At 37.5% G+C, this 20,936-nt stretch overlaps 1 protein-coding gene across 3 annotated transcripts in view; it reads right to left on the bottom strand.

The window, feature by feature from the left end:
- Nucleotides 1-20,936, bottom strand: part of FAF1 (Fas associated factor 1) — a 523,666-nt gene that overhangs the window by 105,479 nt on the left and 397,251 nt on the right. For all 3 annotated transcript variants that reach the window (XM_034964946.3, XM_034964954.3, XM_055093088.2), the window contains one exon: nucleotides 20,233-20,387. In XM_034964946.3, coding sequence (XP_034820837.1) covers nucleotides 20,233-20,387 — 155 coding nt within the window. The remainder of the gene's footprint in view (nucleotides 1-20,232; nucleotides 20,388-20,936) is intronic.

Genomic DNA, 20,936 nt, shown 5'->3' with positions numbered 1-20,936 from the left:
AATTTTGATTAATGTGAATTTGTTAGCCAATCATAAAACTGGTAAAAGAGCAAGTCCCTTACATGAAGAAAAACTGCATGTAATCCCAAACCTTTAACAGTGTTAAACACATTTTTCTATTTTATATGAGTCTTCTGTTCAAATCTATCTTTTTTGCAGTGGTGTGATATTGGCTCACTGCAACCTCCGCCTCACGGGCTCCAGTGATCCTCCTACCTCAGCCTTTGGAGTAGCTGGGACTACAGGTAAGCGCCACCATGCCTGGATAATTTTCGTATTTTTTTTTTTTTGTAGAGATGGGTTTTACTGCATTGCCCAGGCTGGTCTTGAACTCAACGGGCTCAAGCAATCCACTGGCCTCAGCCTCCCAAACTGCTGGGATTACAGGAATGAGCCACCACACCCGGACCTCAAATTTTTTTCTAAACAGACAGTATAATGCCTCACGATGCAAATGCACATATTGTATGCATGTTGGAGAACACAAACAAAAGGTAATGCTAAGAAAACACAGGATGAGATTTTGGGAGAATTTAACCTAAAAAAGCATATCCCATCTGCCTGAGGCTTCCAGTAATAGTAAACTGTTAAATTATCTCAATAGATTAGTAGTCAGAGTTTTAAAAAGCCATGTAATTTTTTTTTTTTTTTTTTTGAGATGGAGTTTTGCTCTTGTTGCCCAGGCTGTAGTGCAACGGCGTGATCTCAGCTCACCTCAACCTCCCACCTTCCAGGTTTAAGTGATTCTCCTGCCTCAGCCTCCTGAGTAGCTGGGATTACAGGGCATGTGCCACCACACCAGGCTAATTTTGTATTTTTAGTAGAGACAGGGTTTCTCCATGTTGGTCAGGCTGGTCTCGAACTCCTGACCTCAGGTGATCCACCTGCCTCGGCCTCCCAAAGTGCTGGGATTACAGGCGTGAGCCACCGCACCCAGCAAAAGCAATGTAATTTCTTAATCTTTCTCCTTGTTGCCACCTAGAAATAACTCAAATGCAAAAGGCTTTGAGGCACTTAAAGTTTAATAACAAGGTGTATAGCTAATCTATAGGAGACAATTTATCCTAAGTTTTTTGAGGAACAATAATCATAAATAATAATTGGCTTTTTCTTACCACTAAGTAAGAACATAAACATTTAAGTACTTGAAAATTTCTTCATAAAAAGGGTGTTTACTTTTTCTCAAGTGTTGATCATAGACTCTTAGGAGGGATAACAGAGAACATCTAATTCAATCTCTTATCAAATGCAGAAATTCCTTCTCTAGCAATGCAAAGAAAAGATTCACTTTCCAGGGCCTGAATAAGAGAGCCAATTTACGTTTAATGCCATATAACATTTCTTCTGTGTTTTTGCCTTTTACCAACCAATAAATATTTATGAGGGCCCACCAAATATATGACGAGATAAGACATGGTTTTTGTCTTTAGCATAGTAAGAATATTTTGCCTTTGATAAATCAAGGCCCCCAAACAGTAAATGTAATCTAGTATATTACTGGGGCCTACATTTAGTGGTTCAGATGAAGTGCTGGGGAAAATCAGAGAAAGGAACGGGTGCTTAGAAGTCAGGGAGAACTTGATGTTGTAAGGTGCAACTCCTAGGACAGCTAGTAGAAGAACCATCGCTTACTCACCTCTGTATTCCTAGCACCTACTATATTTGTTGCATGAATGGGCCAATTCATGCTTCAATAACCTTTATCTTCACTATGACAATGTTGACCATACAATCTTCCTTTTTCTCTTCCAACTACTTTTGAAATCAGTTTAATTCAAAGACAGTCAGTGTGAATAATTACAGTCTTCAGGGCCCTTTTCACTGTGTTTCCACCTCCACAGGCCACTTGAACCCTCAAAATAAGCAGGTGTTGGTCCACAAGTTTATGATTCTAAACTTACTGTCTAATTTTTAGCAAACTGCACTTTTTATATAATTTCATCCTGTCACCACCCACTGACTGAAAATGTGACTTAGAAAAGGTGTAAAATATCCAAATATTAATATATTAGAGAAATTAGGAATTGCTGCAAGCAGCGTAGTATTGTGGGAAGAACAAAGACTATGGAGTCGAACAAATCTGATTTTGTAAATTAGCTGTTTCTTTGGATAACTTAAGGGCCTCAGCTTTCTCATCTATAAAATGAAGATAATAATACCACTTTTGGAATTGGTCTGTGGATTAATAAATTCTACTTGTTTTTCTTTCTATTTGTGTGCTTCAGAGTCAAAATTGGTTTTTCCACCCCCGTCTCTCCAAATTAAAGGTATGGTGAAATGTTTCCTAAAATAAGTTACAGCACCAATCTCAGACTCAGATCACTAAACAGGAAGTTATTCTTTACACCATGCTTGCCACTGTATTATACTGCTGCATAACTTCTGGAATATGCACCAACATCATTGTAAGATAACGTCCTACTCAGAGCAGAGATTTAAAGTATATGTATCTCTACTTTAAATCTATCTATATATTTAACGTTGTCATGTTCCCTAAATTTTCTAGCTGCCAAATTTAGAGACTTTGTTTTTTGTTTTGGATTTCTTTTAAAGGGATGGGGTCTCACTCTGTTGCCCAGGCTGGAGTGCAGTGGCATGATCATAGCTCACGGAAGGCTTGAACTCCTGGGCTCAAGCGATCCTTCTGCCTCAGCCTCCCGAGTAGCTGGGACTACAGGCATGCACCACCATGCCCAGCTAAGTTTTAAAAAAACAAAATTTAAGGCTGGGCATGGTGGCTCACGACTGTACTCCCAGCACTTTGGGAGGCTGAGGTGGGCGGACCACGAGGTCAGTTCAAGACCAGCCTGGCCAACAAGGTGAAACCCCGTCTCTACTAAAAATACAAAAAGTAGCTGGGCGTGGTGGTGGGCACCTGTAATCCCAGCTACTCGGGAGGCTGAGACAGGAGAATTGCTTGAACCGGGGAGGTGGGGGTTGCAGTGAGCTGAGATCCCACCACTGCACTTCAGCCTAGGTGACACAGAGAGACTCCATCTCAAAAAACAAAAACAAAAACAAAAAAATTAAGAGACACAGACTTGCTACATTGCCCAGGCTGATCACCAACTCCTGGGCTCAATCGATCCTTCTAAGTAACTGGGATTACAGGCATGAGCCACTGTGCACAGCCAAATTTGGACACTTTGTGATTTTTATCATTATATAAAATGTTTCAGCATCATTTATTTCAGGGTTGGTTGGTTTCTCTTGGAACTTTGACATTTACACATAATGTCCTTATGTATTTGAAAACAACTATCACCCTAATGGATATAAAAATGTGGGAGTGCATGGCTGGGCACCGTAGCTCACGCCTGTAATCCCAGCACTTTGGGAGGCCAAGGCAGGCAGACCACGAGGTCAGGAGATCAAGCCCATCCTGGCTAACATGGTGAAACCCCATCTCTACTAAAAATACAAAAAAATTAGCCGGGCATGGTGGCAGGCACCTGTAGTCCCAGCTACTTGGGAGGCTGAGGCAGGAGAATGGCGTGAACCCAGGAGGCGGAGCTTGCAGTGAATCGAGATCGCACCCCTGCACTCCAGCCTGGGCGACAGAGTGAGACTCAGTCTTAAAAAAAAAAAAAAAAAAAAAAAAGTGGGAGTGCTTCAGTTGCAATCTCACCCACAGGAGGAAAGTCTTTAACAGATAAGTGACCAGGAAAACAGAATATTGGCATCTTAGTCACTCATCAAAGCTTTCAAGCAAGAGCTGATTGTAACCCAGCACTTATTAAGCTCAATTGAGACAGCTGATGTTTAACACAAAGAGCTGAATAGACAGGTTGACTGTGTAGGCTTTTCCTCTAAACTTTATACCTGTTATGAGTTAGGTAATCAAAAAGGAGTATTTAAGGACCACATCACCTAAACTCCCTAAAGAATTATCATTACTGAAAAAAAGATTAAATACAAAGCCCTCTGCTTTTACAGGGGATTTATATTTTAAAAAACTATTTAAAATAATCTGTCTTCTGCAAAACAACAGTAGAAGTTTATTGTCTATTACTTTTCCTAAGGACTCTCAAATAAAATCATGCAACAAAATTCTCCCTTGACTTCAGTGTCAGGAAATCTTGAGAAGAACTATTATGATTCCATATGTCAGAAAATGAGAACTGTAAATGGTAAAATGTAAATGCTCTCAGGTGTATGATCTGGCATATAAGAGAAATACAATTGATACATATGGAATGGACAGACGAATAAATGATTATATGCCTATGACATTTCCTTTCTCTCCTTTACCTGCTGGAATTCTACAGCTAAACTTCAACTCAGGTGCTTATAAATATTCATATCTATTTGCTACTTTTAATTGGTTTTCATCCAATTTTATTTTTTATTTTCCTATTTTATATTGTATGTACAGAGATTATGAGATTACGTATAGCGATTATGTCAATTTTTTAAAGGAGGCAAACTGTAAATGCTAAATGGAAAAAAAAACCCAGACATATATACAGAGGGAAAATAAGAGGAGCAAGAATCTTTTCCCAATTCAAGCACAGTATATGGTACACAGTTTAATGGTATATAGTACACAGTATATGGTACACATATGGTAGACAGCTTAATGAATACTTTTTTGGATAAAGAAATGAATAGATGGTAGAATGAATGAGACAGTAAAAAGCTAAATTTAATGATAATGAAGTAACTATCATGAGGAATCTGTGTCCCTAAAAACATGTAAATACCATGATTTTAAAATGTACAGACCAGTAAACTTGCTCACAATACCCACAAAACTTTAAAAAGTCACTTAGAAAGATGGTTTATGAATAATTAGAATACAGTAGCGATGAATGGCAGGCAGCATAGGCCCTTAAGAACATACTATTCCCAAAACTAACTGTGAGTTTCCTAGACTAAGAATGCATCAGCATTCCATAAGTTTTGACTATCTGATTTCAGTAAGGCATATAATAAGGTGTTCCAAAAGATCCTTTAGATAAGATTCAGAAATACAGGCTAAGGTAGACAATTCATTTGTCATCAGGAAATTCAATCTGTAGAATGCTACCAAATTGAGAGTAGTCTCAAATAGTTTACTAGCTGGTTTTGTCCTGTTAACATTTTCATAAATATCTGAGACAAATAAAATATTTACATGTAGATAAATGCACTGAGCACTTACTCTGTACCAGACTTTAAAATCAATCATCCCATTTAATTCTAATAACTCTCTGATGAATGTAGTTTTATCTCCATTTCATGGTACGAAAACCGCAGGCCAGGTGCCGTGGCTCATGCTCATAATCCCAGCACTTTGAGTTGCCAAGGCGGGCGGATCACCTGAGGTCAGGAGTTCGAGACCAGCCTGGCCAACATGGTGAAACCCTGTCTCTACTAAAAAATACAAAGAAATCAGCCAGGCATGGTAGCACGCGTTTGTAGTCCCAGCTACTCAGGAGGTTGAGGCAGGAGAATAGCTTGAACCCGGGAGGTGGAGGTTGCAGTGAGCTGAGATTGTGCCCCTGCACTCCAGACTGGGCAACAGAGTGAGACTCTGTTTCCAAAAAAAAAAAAAAAAACTTCAGCTAGAGGGTTTAAGCAACTCACCCACCACAGTCACTATTGTGGCCTAGTGGCATAGCTAGAATTCCAATCGTGGTCTGAATAAATCCAAAGCTCATTCATATTCTTAATCATCATGATGCTCTGAATTCTTATAACATCAACAAATAATTATTTAGCATTTTAATAAGAAACAAAAGTGGAAAAGATTGATATAACTCTTATCCTTATAAAGCTTATATTCATTGGAAGAAATAGAAAATAAATGTTAAAGTAAGCAAAAGTAATGGCTTATTATGGAAAGTTCTAGGAGGGTGCTATGAAAAAGAATGATGGTGAAGCCTTCTCTAGAAAGGTTCATCAGACCTTTCTGAAGGAATATATAGACAGGACAGAAAAATGGGCTCATTTCTGTCTTTCTGATAACTTCTTTTATTCTCAAGCAACTAGTGGGGGCAGCTGGGAGGGGAGGTAGAGAGGGGAATGATATATTTGGGGAATGAAGAGTAGTATGAAATAGATATCTCAGTTAGGCAAAGAAAACTAACTAGAGAATCCCAAATCCCAGTAGGCTTGCCCAGCATTATTGTGTGCTTATTTGAAGCTTGTGTTTATTTAAAAGAGAGAGAAAAAAGAGAAGAGAAGAGAAAAGACAGTGTGATTTTCTCTAGCTGTGTTCAACTGCAAGGGTACAGGCATACAGAAGGTGAACAGGTGGGTCTAACAAAATGAGTGTAACAGAGAGAGTTTAAAGTATCACAAGGAAATTACAACGATGAACCTCAAAATCTAAACAGGATGAGGAATATGAAAACTGGATATAGGAAAGGGTAGATGGGGTGAGAGAAAGGTCAATAGATTGGAAGGCATGAGGAGATAAAAAAATCTTTAAGACCAGTGATACTTGAACAAATAAATAGGAGTGGTAGGAAGTGGTGATCAGAGCCAGATGTTTGAAATCAAAATATATGAGGCAATATAGTTTCTATTAGTGACCCCATCTAAATGTGGTAAATACAGGGAAGAAGAAAAATTTTCTGGAGAACATGTCTAGGAACCGAGAGGATTATCAAGAATGATGACAGGAGTAGAGATGATAAGGACTTAAGACTCATTTGTGGGTGATAAAACTTGTGAAGGTCAATAGACAGAATCTGAACCCCAAATGATCTTGTCAATCAACTGCATTAGTAAAGAATGGCAGAAATCTGGTATAGCATCAACTCAAGCTGGAAAACAATGGGGTTTTAGATGATTCCCTGAGTTCAACAGAAGCCCACAATAAAATTTCAGATAGAACTGTGCATAGCACCAGACAAACCTCCTCTAGAGCACTATGCTTGATCCCGGCACCTTTAGAAGGGGCTGCATCTAGACACACTATCATATGAAGAACAGTGAAAAGAACTAATTATATTTGGTAGGAAGACGCAGGGAAAACAGGAAAAATGAGAACTAGAGTTACATTGATAAAAGGCTATAATACTATAGAGAAGTTAGGCTTATATCAGGTAACTGCAAAACCAGAACCAAAAAGGATAAAGTTGCGGAAGCTCTCTATAGAAGAAGCATTGTAGTAAAGACATTTCCAGTTTTCACAGCAGCTAAAAAAAAAAAGCTATCTTTTGAAGCTTTCATTTCCCTGTCTTGGCAATATTCAAGCACAGGCTGGAGCAACATCAGCTAAGCATGTTATAGAAAAAAAGGCCTGGGTGGCTGCAAGTTGTACTGCTAAGGACACGTCTAATCCCTAACTCTAAGACTGGGTGAACTTCACGTTTATTTGTTCCTTGAACAAAAGGTCCATGGACTTCCATTATACCTCCTGCAGGACTTTGCACACTAGATAATTATCTAGTACATTTCTGTTGCTGAATCATTCAGCATGGCAAGATCATGGGAAAAAAAGCATTATGTGGTAGAAAAGCATAGGTAGCATTGGGATTTATAGCTGGTATGGCCATTGTAATGACCTCACAGAACCTCTCTGAGCCACAAATAGTTTCCTCACATGTGAAATGGGATCTTGCTATTTACCCTGCAGAATTGTGGAAAAGATTAAATGAGGTAAATGTATATATATATATATATATAGAGAGAGAGAGAGAGAGAGAGTCTTAAATTAGCACATTTATATAGTGTCTGGCACTATAATTAATTAAGTAGGTACTTAATTAATGGTTGTAGTTGTCATCATGTAGTTTGGCTTCTTAAAAAGCAGTACTATAGTCTTGCTCTTAGCTACTAATATACTTTTAACAGATATTCCTTGTTATAAAACGAAAGAGGAAGAAAATTACTGTTGTCTTCTTCACTACACCCCACTAAAATCACTCTGATCAGATTATTACAAACTGGAAAGGGTAGCATGCTTATGTTATAATCTGATATATCAAACTTCACCAAAATTTATTTTAAAAATGAACCCTTGCTTACCTCACATTTTTCTCCTGAAAACAATTGTATCCAAGTCAGAATATTACAGACAAAGGTCTCAGGTCAAATAGGAGAGTCACTCTCTTTTCATGAAAAAGAAAGATCTAGAAATGTTATACTACTTGTCTAATATCATCTTGTTTTTCGTATTTCCAGCCTGACTGAGCCTTACTTCTCAATTGCTCTACATTCTATGATGATTGACATCTGTCTGTCTGCATAAACAATGAGAAAACAGTTGTAATGAAAAATTGTGGTTTCTATGAGCCCAGGAGACCAGCCTGAGCAACATGGTGAAACCCCTGTCTCTACAAAAAAAAAATAATAATAGCTGGGCAAGGCGGCATGAGCCTGTAGTCCCAGCTACTTCAGTCAGGAGGCTGAAGTGAGAGGATCACTTGAGCCCAGGTGGTCAAGGCTGCAGTGAGTCGAGATCGTGCCACTGCATTCCAGCCCAGGTGACAGAGCGAGACACACACACACACACACACACACACACACACCAGGACCCTGACACACACACACACACACACCCCAGGACTCTGACACATACACACACACCCCCCAAAATAAAACCCAAAGCTTCCAAAAAGCTTCTGCATAGCAAAAGAATGGGAGAAAATACATCCGACAAAGGATTACTATCAAGAATCTACAAGGAACTCAAACAAATCAGTCAGAAAAAAACAAATAATCCCATTAAAAAGTGGGGAAACAACATGAACAGACATTTTTCAAAAGAAGATATACAAATGGCCAACAAACATGAAATAATGCTCAATATCACTAATCATCAGGGAAATGCAAATTAAAACCATGAGATACCACCTTACACCAGTAAGGACAGCAGAACAGCCATTATTAAAAAGTCAAAAAATAATAGATGTTGACACAGATGCAGTAAAAAGGAACTCTTATACACTGTTGGTGGGAATGTAAATTAGTACAACCTCTATGAAAAACAGTATTCAGATTCCTCCAAGAACTAAAAGTAGATCTACCATTTGATTCAGCAATCCCACTACTGAGTACCCAAAGGAAAAAAAGTCATTATATCAAAAAGATACCTGCATGCATATGTTTATTGCAGCACAATTCACAATGGCAAAGATAGGGAATCAACTTCAAGTACCCATTAACCAATGAGTGGATAAAGAAAATGTGGTATGTATACATATATATATATAAAATTAGGTGTGTGTATATATACATGGTGTATATATATGGTATGTGTATATATTATGTATATGGTGTGTATATATACGGTGTGTGTATATATAATGGAATACAACTCAGCTATAAAAAAGAATAAGGTCTTCAGTGAAACCCCGTCTCTACTAAAAATACACAAAAAATTAGCTGGGCTTGGTGGCGGGCGCCTGTAGTCCCAGCTACTCGGGAGGCTGAGGCAGGAGACTGGCGTCAACCCAGGAGGCAGAGCTTGCAGTGAGCCAAGATCGCGCCACTGCACTCCAGCCTGGGCGAAAGAGCGAGACTCCATCTCCAAAAAAAAAAAAAAGAATAGGGTCTTCTGCAACAACCTGGATGAAACTGGAGGTCATCATGTTCTCACTTAGAAGTGGAAGCTAACTATGGTTATGCAGGGGCCTATAGAGAGGTATAAGGGACACTGAAGACTCAGAAGGGGGAAAGTAGGAAGGAGGTAAGGAATGAAAAATTACCTATTGGGTACAATGTACACTACTTGAAAGACAGGTATGCTAAAAACTCAGATTTCACCACTATACAGTTCATCCATGTAACTAAAAACCACTTGTACCCCTAAATCTATTGAAATTTAAAAAGAAAATTGGCCAGGCAGAGTGGCTTATGCCTGTAATCCCAGCACTTTGGGAGGCTGAGGTGGACAGATTGCATGAGCTCAGGAATTTGAGACCAGCCTTGGCAACATGGTGAGACCCCGTGTCTACAAAAAGATACAAAAATTAGCTGGATGTAGTGGTGTGCACCTGCAGTCCCAGCCACTTGGGAGGCTGAGGTGGGAGGACTGCTTGAGCCTAGCAGGTTGAGGCTGCAGTAAGTTGAAACTGTGCCACTGCATTCCAGCCTGGGCACCAGAGCAAGACCCCTGTCTCAAATATAAAATAAAATAATATAAAATAAAATAAAATAGAAAATCAGTTTTCTTTAAGAACAGCAACTGACACATTTTAATGTGTACAAGTCTGCTTCAAGAACTAACAAGTTAATACATAGCTTTCCTAATAGCCACATAATAAAATTTGTTGCTGAGACAGTAAATTATTTGAGAGCTGCTCAGAGAATCCAGTAGCTCATTTATTACTGGGACTAGGCTATGTAATTTCTCAGATTTGAGGTATGGCAATCAAGGCTTTTTAATTTTTCACATAACCTTGCCTCATTCCTTCCTTAGCTGAGGTGTGTAGAAAAGTATTTGCTGAAAAGGACTTTCTTGGTGCTGATCATGTATTGAGGGGAAGAAAAGCACATGAAAGCAATCTATTTAGGATTCTTAAATTGTTGCTGTAGCTACAGACTGAGTTAGCCAACAGTAGATAAACTGTCAAACAGCTTTTAAAAAGTCTTTATAGTTAACTCTGTTTTGAATAATACAAAACTATCTGTCACTCCTCTATTACCCTAATGCTATTAAGTAGAGAGACACAAACATATGATTAAGGACACCCAATCTATTCTTTAATAATTACCTGAACACATCAGAAACAGGATTCCACCTTACTCTCCAATTCCAGACTAACAGAAACTTTGCTTTTTTTGGTGGTATATTTGGCAGATTAGAACATTAAGATTCTTGGGCTTTAAAATATCTTTTAGCATCTATGTAGACTGACAAGCAAACACTGTAAAATATGTCAGAGGAACCAAATTACTTATGTGGTTTTATATCACTGAACTAACATGTTTCTTTTATAATTTCTATGACTGTTTTACTATCAGTATTTATAGAAGAGGAGAAATGTGCTACCAATTTCAATGGCATAGGTGATATTCTTTAGTAAAAGGTCTACCGAAATATCATCAATATAAAAATTATTAATGAGAGCAGTTAAGGAAACAAATCTTTTCAGACCTTTTTAATTTCAGGCAAGAAGAAAAGCAAAATACATGATGGCATATATATATTTAAGATATTTCACTTTATAAATATCTTACTTATTTATTTATTTATTTATTTAGATACAGGGTCTTGCTCTGTTGCCCAGGCTGGAGTGCAGTGGTGCAATCTCGGCTCACTGCAACCTCTGGCTCCTGGGCTCAAGTAGCCTCCCAAGTAGCTGGGACTACAGGCATGTGCCACCATGCCAGGCTAGTTTTTGTATTTTTAGTACAGACAGGGTTTCACTATGTTGGCCAGGCTGGTCTTGAACTCCTTGCCTTAAGCGATCCACCTGCCTCAGCCTCCCAAAGCACTGGGATTACAGGTGTGAGCTGCCACATCCAGCCTAAATATCTTCTTTTTAGAATAAGACATTTATCTTATTTTTGGAATGTGTCATTAGATTACTCATGTTTTATATCAATATAAAAACTGTATGTTCTAAAATACAAGCATAACCAGCTATTGGGAGTAACTATTTGCATATAACTATACATGAGTACACTGGTGGGGTCGGGGGACGGGTTACAGAATGGGGAAGGATTCAGCAACAGGTCACAAACAGGGAAAGGTTTGGAATTAACCTCAAACTTCATCTTGAGACAGTGATGATTCTTTTAATTCTGTGACTCTCATAATCAAGATACCTAGAATATTCAAAAAATATTCAAAACACAGAGTAATTGGGAGATGACCAAGGAGAACACCAACAGACTTATAAGAAAGATCTAGTGCATGAGAAAAATAGAATGTGATAGAAACTTAAAATGTTATTCTTTTGGAATGGCTTGCCAATAATATCACCTTTGTATCTTAGCTTCTAACAACAGTTTTCATAGGCTATTTATTGACAACTGTATCTGAGTTAAATGCATATTTCCTGAATAGCATTAATTAGATTAGTGCAGAGGAAAATGAGCTCTTTTTAAAAAACAAATGCTTTGATTCAAATATGATGCATGTGCAACCAGGCAGTTATAACTGTAGTACTAGGTAGGAGTGTAGGAAGTATCCAAATCAGATTTAAAAAGGCTCGAAAATTGGTAATTTTAAATTATCTCAAAGAACATTTTTAAAAGGATAATCTATTTTGGCCGGACGAGGAGGCTCATGCCTGTAATCCCAGCACTTTGAGAGGCCAATGCAGGTGGATCACCTGAGGTCAGGGGTTCGAGATCAGCCTGACCTACAAGGTGAAACCCCATCTCTACTAAAAATACAAAAATTAGCCAGGCATGGTGGCAAGCGCCTGTAGCCCCAGCTACTTGGGAGGCTAAGACAGGAGAATTGCTTGAACCCAGGAGGTGGAGTTTGCAGTGAGCCAAGATCACACCAATGCACTCCAGCCTAGGCAACAGAGCGAGACTCCGTCTCAAAAAAAAAAAAAAAAGGATAATCTGTTTTAAGAATGTTGAATGTACTATAAACAGTTTAGCCATCAACTATATATAGAGACTGACTTATTCTCAATTGTAAGAGGCCATCACTTTTATCCATTCTCCCTTTCCTTTTTTCCTTTCAGTACTATTAGGAAACTATTCACAAGTGTACCCTTGGACAATGCTGAGCAGTAATTATGACTTGCTGACAAAGAGATATGAACAATTACTGAGCCCATTTTGAAACCCTACACTAATAAAGTCATTAGATGCTGCCCTTGCCATGATCCCTCTAAAAGCTTCTGAAGTTACAAGAACACACGGCATTGTTTGCAGGGACAATTGCTGCTGGCAGAACGCAAACCTTGAGTTAAACCATGCTGCAAATTGATCTTGACATTCTGTTAAGACCGCCACTAAAAATCAAAAGCAGAAGAGAAAAGGAGAAAATGAGTGGGTAGGATGTAATCATGGAACAGGAGGGGTTCCTCCTCACCTTCTCTCCTCCCTCTTCACAAAACAAACCAGGGAGAAAGTGACAAACTCTCCTGGTGTTTTGGAACCTTCATTTTAAAGCATTAATTAAGCCCTTGACCTGGGATGTTTAGGATGGCAATACACTTCCTTTAAAAGTACTGGAAGGAAAATGTTGCATAAAGGGAATAAAGAAGTTTGGAGAAAATTATATGGAAATCTGGCACGAAGGCTCTCCTGAAGTCTCAGTACCCTGACCACAACATGTTCATCTGTTTTATCAGCTACCTCTGCAGAATCCATATTTGTACCTAGGGTAGCAGCTGGAAATTAATACTCCTGTGTCTCCCATGCAGACTCCACACCTGAGCTATATTTGCCAGATCAAATGGAAGTGTAGGGTTAGAGTAACATGGTCAGCAAGGCTTCAGCCAGGCATGAACCACTGAGTAGTTTGGAATTAAGGGTAAGCCACTGTGAATATGGCTAATTACTGAGATGGAAAGTACATGTGAAGACAGCTTACTGATAATAAGTGCTTTAAGTCAATTAACTCTTGCCAAAGATTAAGTAATGTGGAAAACTATCACTTGAATATTAAGCCTAACAAGTACCTGTCAGCACAGCAGCGGAAGTTTGCAGTGACCTGAAATATCACACCCAAGGGCATTAAGTTCAAAAGCTAATACTGACAGGCACAGAATTCTGTCTGTGAATATTGGTATTAAATGTGTGTACAAAATTTAATACAATGCTATGTGTATGTTACAAGCAACCTGTGTAACCCAAGCACTATTGGCAACTCCTGGGGAACTGTTTACAGCTACTATGAACACTGCTTAGAAATAGTGTGCAATGCCTGATTTAACACTTAGTAGCATGTACACTGATGTGCAAAACATTTTCATCTCAGGTACTTACATAAGCAATTCATTTTCCAGCACTCATAGCCAGCTGATTACCCAGTTGGCACTATTCCAGTCAAATTCAATGTTTGATTCTAAGTGTTCTAGAATTAGATAATCTAAACCAGCACCTATATTTGCTTTGTGGACCCTCCTATTCAGAACAAGAGATACCCACTAACCCACTTATTACTGGTTAATACTGGTGGTTCATTGTGTCACATATGTGATGTAGCTTTCCTTGATGAAGCAACTTCAGCTAAGAATCCACAGCTCAGCTTGGAGGGCACAGCCTTTATAGAGGGAAACAGATTAATACTTACTATGCTGGTGCTTTACATAGTACTATTTATGGTTAATTCTGATGGTGTTCTAACAGAACATGCCTGAATGCTTGGTCTCTTCCACCGTGTAGCCACTCTAGCACTCCGGGCCTGGGACATGTTGAATCAGTTCTCCCACCATTGTAGAAGGTTCAGTACCATCCCAGAATGGCCCAATTTGGGAGGCCAATTACTTCTGGGGTATCACAGAGGTTTGGTGAAGTCTGGGGAAGAAACTCTAGAACCAGGATGAACTCATCTGGGTTGGAATTCAAGCCACTTTCCAGATGGCCTGGGAGCACCTGAGGCACATGAGCGTACAACATGATATTCTGGGACCCTACAATGCCAGCAGAAGATCAAGTATCCAATCTGAACATTTTTAGTTCATTCTGTAAGGAGAATGAAGGCTTTAGTACCATATATTAGTACCGTTAGTGGCTACAGGGGAAGATCACACAATTAGAGGAATGTAGCTGTATTTCCAATATTCTTGCCATTACTCAAACTGGTACTCTCTTGCTATTTTTCAATAAGCCTATTAGAGATGATTTATTATCAATATAGTACTTACTCTTTAAAAGGTAGTTGTGGCCGGGCGCAGGGGCTCATGCCTGTAATCCCAGCACTTTGGGAGGCTGAGGCGGGTGGATCACGAGGTCAGGAGTTTTAGACCAGCCTGGCCAATATGGTGAAACCCCATCTCTACCAAAAATACAAAAATTAGCCAGGCGTGGTGGCACACACCTGTAGTTCCAGCTACTCGGGAGGCTGAGGCAGAAGAATCACTTGAACCCGGGAGGTGGAGGTTGCAGTGAGCTGGATTGCGCCACCGCACTCCAGCCTGGTGACAGAGCAAGACGCCATCTAGGACGGATGGATGGAAGGAAGGAAGGAAGGAAGGAAGGAAGGAAGGAAGGAAGGAAGTTGTGTAAAGCAATGGGATTACAGACATAGCTCCCTCAGGGAGCTGACAACCTAGCAGGGAGATAGACAATGACCATATAATGTAATGAGTGCTATTAGTACAAGTTAGTACAGATATATTATGGGAGCATACAGAATATGCATTTTAACCCTGACTGAGGCAAGAGAAGGATGGGGAGAGGCAAGACTTCCCAGAAGTGATACCTGTCCTGAATTTTAAGAAATTATTCTTTCATAGCTAAGCACTCATTCATTAAGAATACATTGTACTAACAATATTTTTATTAGTTAAATCTATGATGGTTTTCTACATGTTACATATCCAAAAGAATATCTTATCCCTGCTTCACTGTCTGCCTGTAGACATATGCCAATGCTGGATGAATCATTAACAAAACATCTTCTTTGGATTTGTCCATGTTGGCTGGTTGACTTTAATTCTCAATCTGGTTCAGATTATAGAGGATTATATTAGCTAGCCAGCTCCCTCTATTCCTTCTCTCCTCAATTATTTCAACCACTGACCCTTTGTTCCCCATACGTAATTATGAGGCTTTAAACACCAATGCCCTTTAGTAAAGAAGAGCAAAATCTGCCACCCAAAAGACTAGGAATGCTACTATGGTAATATAAAAATCTCTAAATAGAAGGAGTAAAGTTCTAACTTCATCTTTATGTGTATCATCTCTTTCAAGTCCCTCTTTGACCCCCTTGGGTACAGCAACTCCGTATAAAGTTCATCTATACTCCTAAAGTACCTTGTACATACCTCATATTATATATTAGCTCTTATGTCTGTTTTGCCTACTAGACTATATGTGTTTTGAGGGTTAGGATTGTGTCTTGTTCCACCTTTCATTCTCAGATGACAGCACCATTCCTGGTTCATATTAAATATTCAGTGTTTACTCAATGAACAAACATAAGAAACACAGTTGGTCTTCTGCATCTGTGGGTTCTGCATCTGTTGATTCAACTAGCCAAGTATCAAAAATATTCAGAAAAAAATTGTGTCTATACTGAACATGTACACTTTTTTCTTGTCATTTTACCTAAACAATACAGTATAACAACTATTTACATAGTGCTTACATTGTATTAGGTATTATAAGTAATCTAGAGACGACTCAAAGTAGATGGGACGATGTGCATGGGTTATATGTAAATACTATGCCATTTTCTATCAGGGACTTGAGTATCTGTGGATTTTGGTATCTGCAGGAGGTCCTGGAACCAATCCTGCATAACTATGAAGTGATTTGCAAGATCTTCTTGTTTACTATTACCTAACTGTTTTTAGCTCTTTCTTTTACAGGTACATCCTACTATTTCCATCAGAATTACTGGTCAAACCAATATTTAAGAAATTAGAACGGGGCATGGTATCACACACCTGTAGTCCCAGCTACTCAGAAGGCTGAGACAGGATGATTGCTTGAGGCCAGGAGTTTCAGGCTGCAGTGCACTATGATTACACACTCCAGCCAGGGCAACATAACGAGACCTTGTCTCTTAAAAAAAAAAAAAAAGAAATTATACCTTTAGCACTTCTCAAGACTACCAAGGGCTTCCTGTCACTGTTTTAAGAATGGCTCTGAAATCCAACTAGACATGGTGGCCTAAAAGACTGTACAATATTTTCCAAGGAAAAAAACCTCCTATTTAGATATGCAATACTGAAATTATAAGCAACATTCTTAGATGGAAATAAATGCATACATTTATTTGCTAAATGCTTTCTGGGTTTCTTTTTCCTAGAATTTAAAAAAGTGCCTTGTTTACTGAAACCAACAAAATGAATAAGCCCTTCAGGAGATCACAATTTAGCAGGGGAGATGACAGACATTAATCATTACAGCTAAAGTTTCATGTCTCAGTTCATATTTGGAATGTTCTAAGATCAACCTAAGAATTATTCCAACATATTTTGTACACAGTGGGCTGGAAAATCTAAGTATTCAACTAAGAAAGAAGGTTATTAGAATCATTTAAGAGGTGTAAAAATCCAAATCATCAACATCACAGGGGTTATGACATTCTATAGAAATGTTTCTTTTCTTATTCCAATTTGTTAGAGAAATTAGGAAATTTAATTTATAATAGCAAGTGATACTCATATTCTGGTGACTTCATCAAAGCATTCACTTAGTTTAATATCCTTCACTTATCTCCTACATAAATGAGAGATCCATAGTATACTGTGATTGAAGAACTAATGCCTCTATAGGCTTAATCAGAGTAATCCTTAAGCAAAAGTATATCTGCTTAGCAAGTCTCTTCCCATCTTGGATATCAACATCCTCAGCTATAATATCAGATGGTAGTCCTAGGAAACCACTATGAAAACATCCAAATGGCTTACAGGTCCAGGACTCTCTAAATTTTTATGGCCTGTCTGAACTAGGTTAACCAGATATGGGACGAGGCAAGCTATTAACCAGGAATTTATTTCCAAACTTACATCTATCATAAAGAAATAACAGTTAAAAGGAAGCCCACAACAACAATCTTACTTGTGATGCCTAGAAATCTCTTCTGTATTTCCGTATATTAATATGTCCCCATTTCAGCTTGCTAATCATATGCAAATGATGTCATAACACCTTTTGACATGTACCCCATGGATCAATAAATATTAGTGCAAGCAGTCGTCTACTGAATTGAGAGTGAAAGCTTGAGGTTTTGTTACTCAAAGTTAAAAGCATCTAATGAGTGATGCAATCAGTTTTTATGATAAACACCTCTGGATAAATGTGGTGTAAAAATCCAAGAAAGATAATACAGTAGGAAACCCAATTAGACAATTTTATTTAGATGAATCTGTGATATGATAGGTGGCAAGAAAATTGTGGTTAAGTTAAACCCCTTTTTTTAAGCAATAAACCAGCCTAATTAATTATCTTACAGTTTCATATGTCAAAGTCAATCCCCTTTTTGGGAATATGTCATTCTAATGAATTTTCACCTTGTGTTTATAAAATGTGTATTTTCCCATTTGCCTTAACAGTAATAATGATGGATCAAAAGTAGCTATGTAATTTTATTTGTTATTTTTTTATTACTTGCTTTTTAATTTTTTGACATTTTAAAAAACTTTTATGTTTGGAGGGTACATGTGAAGGTTTGTTACATAGGTAAATTGGTGTCATGGGTGTTTGTTTTACAGATTATTTCATCAACCAGGTATTAAACTCAGTACCCAGTAATTATCTTTTGTTACTTTAATATAGAGAAATATAACACCTTTTAAATTTGTAATATGGACAGAACTATTAATAGATTTTGAATAAGGATGCCAAGTATCTTAAATTATAGAAATAATTCCATTCCCCTATTGCCCCATTTGTGGTTCCTATAAGTGTTTATTAAATTGAATTCCTAGATGTTCCTATTTTCAGTCTTTAATATTACCTTTTACAAATTTTTATGACAGTTGCTTAATTCAAAATGTAGATTGAAATATCCTATCATACTTAATAGTCAGTCCTGCAGTTCATTGAGAAATAGCTCTAAAGCCTTAAACAACACGTTTATTTAGTGTTTTTAAAAAAGTGTCATAAGGAGTTAATAGGACACAGCTGTACTGGCTCTTTCTAATAAGCAGCTTCTGTCGCTTTGGTCACCACAGGTGTCTCTGTAACCTGCAAACTCTTATTACTAGTGTATCAAAGTTGTGCTACTTAACAGACTTCTTTAGTAAAACATAACAAAGCAATTACATGGCTGTTGATTGCCATCATAAAAAAAAAACCCTCAAACACTGTTTTTCAAAAGAAACTACACTGCAATTTTTTGTCATTGTAAAATAAAAGGAACTAAGGAATTAAATGGAGGATAGAACAAAATAACAGCAGGTAGCCCACTGAACTTAGCCACTACAGATGGTTTAGAAATAGTGTTTCCTTCTCCATCAAGTTGTGGATAAAAGGAAAGGAGGAGATTCCTTACTGCCAGTGAATGGCAAAAGATTTAGCCAAGTCTCCAGTCTCTGTATTTTGCCTCATGAAAGACCTTCGATGTGGCATTTTTATCTGTTTTTGGCACTGCTTTTCATCACCTTTAACTGAGTGTGAATAATAACCTGATTTAATTTAAACAAATACAGGTGCTAAAGATTCTTTATTTATGTATAACAGGGAATATTTCCAAGGCAAAACGAAGTCATCTCATGAAATTTCCTAACCATTTGCTTAAAGAAATGAAATATTAGATTATGAAATAGCTTCAACATTATTTTGCCTCACATTTAAGGAAAGAATCATGTTCTTTTCTGATTCAGATTAAATAAAACAAAGTCTGAATGATGACCAAAAATTCAGTGAGCCATAAAATAACAAAAAGACAAATCAGATGGTTTCCAATTGTTCTATAATCGTTTAAATTAGGTGACTAAAATATGCTTGCCTTGAAATGAATTAATTTAATCTCCCTGTTCATGAACCAGCAGCCTGTGATTATGATTGTGTTAACACACCCAAAGTAGCATCATGGGATGTTATGGCCACATGTGTAATTAAACATGATGAAATATATTTCAGATGGGAAACTGAAATAGGCAAAATATGAAGAAGTGTTAATCACTTGAAGATACTATGATTAACAAACTAAGTAAACTCATCCTGACAACTAGGAAAGGAATTTTTTTTTCCCTATTGAGAATATGGATGTATTGTTGGCTGTGTGCAAAAGAATGTGTGCAATAAAGCGATTACATCAATTAGCATATGCTAGAGTTAAGCTATTACCAACTCCACTGGACTTGTGCAGAAAGTCCTGCCTTCTTCACTGAAGTTATTAAAAAATAAACTTACTACTAGGATTATATATTAGACTTGTTTTGCCTTTTCTGAACATCATTAAAAACATCAGGTTTCTCTAAAAGTTCAAAAACATATTAGAAATGTCTGTTGCACTGCAAATATAAGATGAGAAATGTATTTTTGTTTTCAGGTTATTCTTGAATTTAAAAAGTTTTTATAAGTTAAGGTATATTTTCACAATTGCAAATAACTGCATGTGTTAGCTGCAACGAGCAGCTTTTGTCTAATGAAATGCAATGGTAGAGAGTTTAATGCTGAGGATGAAAAATGTTTATGATGATGACAAACACAATGATTTTTTTTTAAATAGAAGCCCAACTTATAACTTGTGAACAACAGTATTACCTTGCTCTGTTGGAGTCCTTTGTCAGATCCCAAGCCCAGGTTATAAAATTTTGACTCAGATAAGAAACAATGGATTCAGCACAAAGCATTTGTGAGCAGAACACGTTGGTTAACACACTTTCATCATGGTGGAGGTAGATAGCAAGAAGCTTTCTCTGAAAAGAGGAGAAAAATCTGATCAATTAAAATATCCACTAATGTAAGATTTCTTAAATTTTAGAGAGGCATAATTAGTCTATATGAACAGCAAAGACAAAAATTAAATGCTATTCCCTAAAAGAGTACTTTACATTTTGGAGTTCCTAAAGCATCTAAAATATCAAAAAATTTTACTTCCTTACACTTTAAAAAGGCTGGGATGATTATATCTAATTCTGCAGACTGCTATTGCAGATTTCTGTTGATATGTGCAAGCCTATCTCAAATGAAGTTGCAAAGGAATTGTATTTTGCTTAAAGGAAATGGATTTACTATTCTTTTCATTTAATAGATATATGTAAAGAGAAATATTAACTTTGAACTGTTCAACAATACAGAGAAAAAATATTCTTTAAAACAGAATGACAAAATTCCTCTTACATATTTTTTATGGTTTTAATCTGAACAATGGATAGTCTCTTCCATTTGAAAGGAAAAGGTCTGAAATGAAGTTTTCTTTTTGTTCTATAGATAATTTTAAAGTCCTTAATGTATTCTCATATTAA

Source organism: Pan paniscus, chromosome 1 (genome assembly GCF_029289425.2).
Source record: "Pan paniscus chromosome 1, NHGRI_mPanPan1-v2.0_pri, whole genome shotgun sequence".
Classification (NCBI taxonomy): Eukaryota; Metazoa; Chordata; class Mammalia; order Primates; family Hominidae; genus Pan; species Pan paniscus.
The sequence above is the reverse complement of the archived record's forward strand: the minus strand, read 5'-3'. Positions and strand labels throughout refer to the sequence as shown.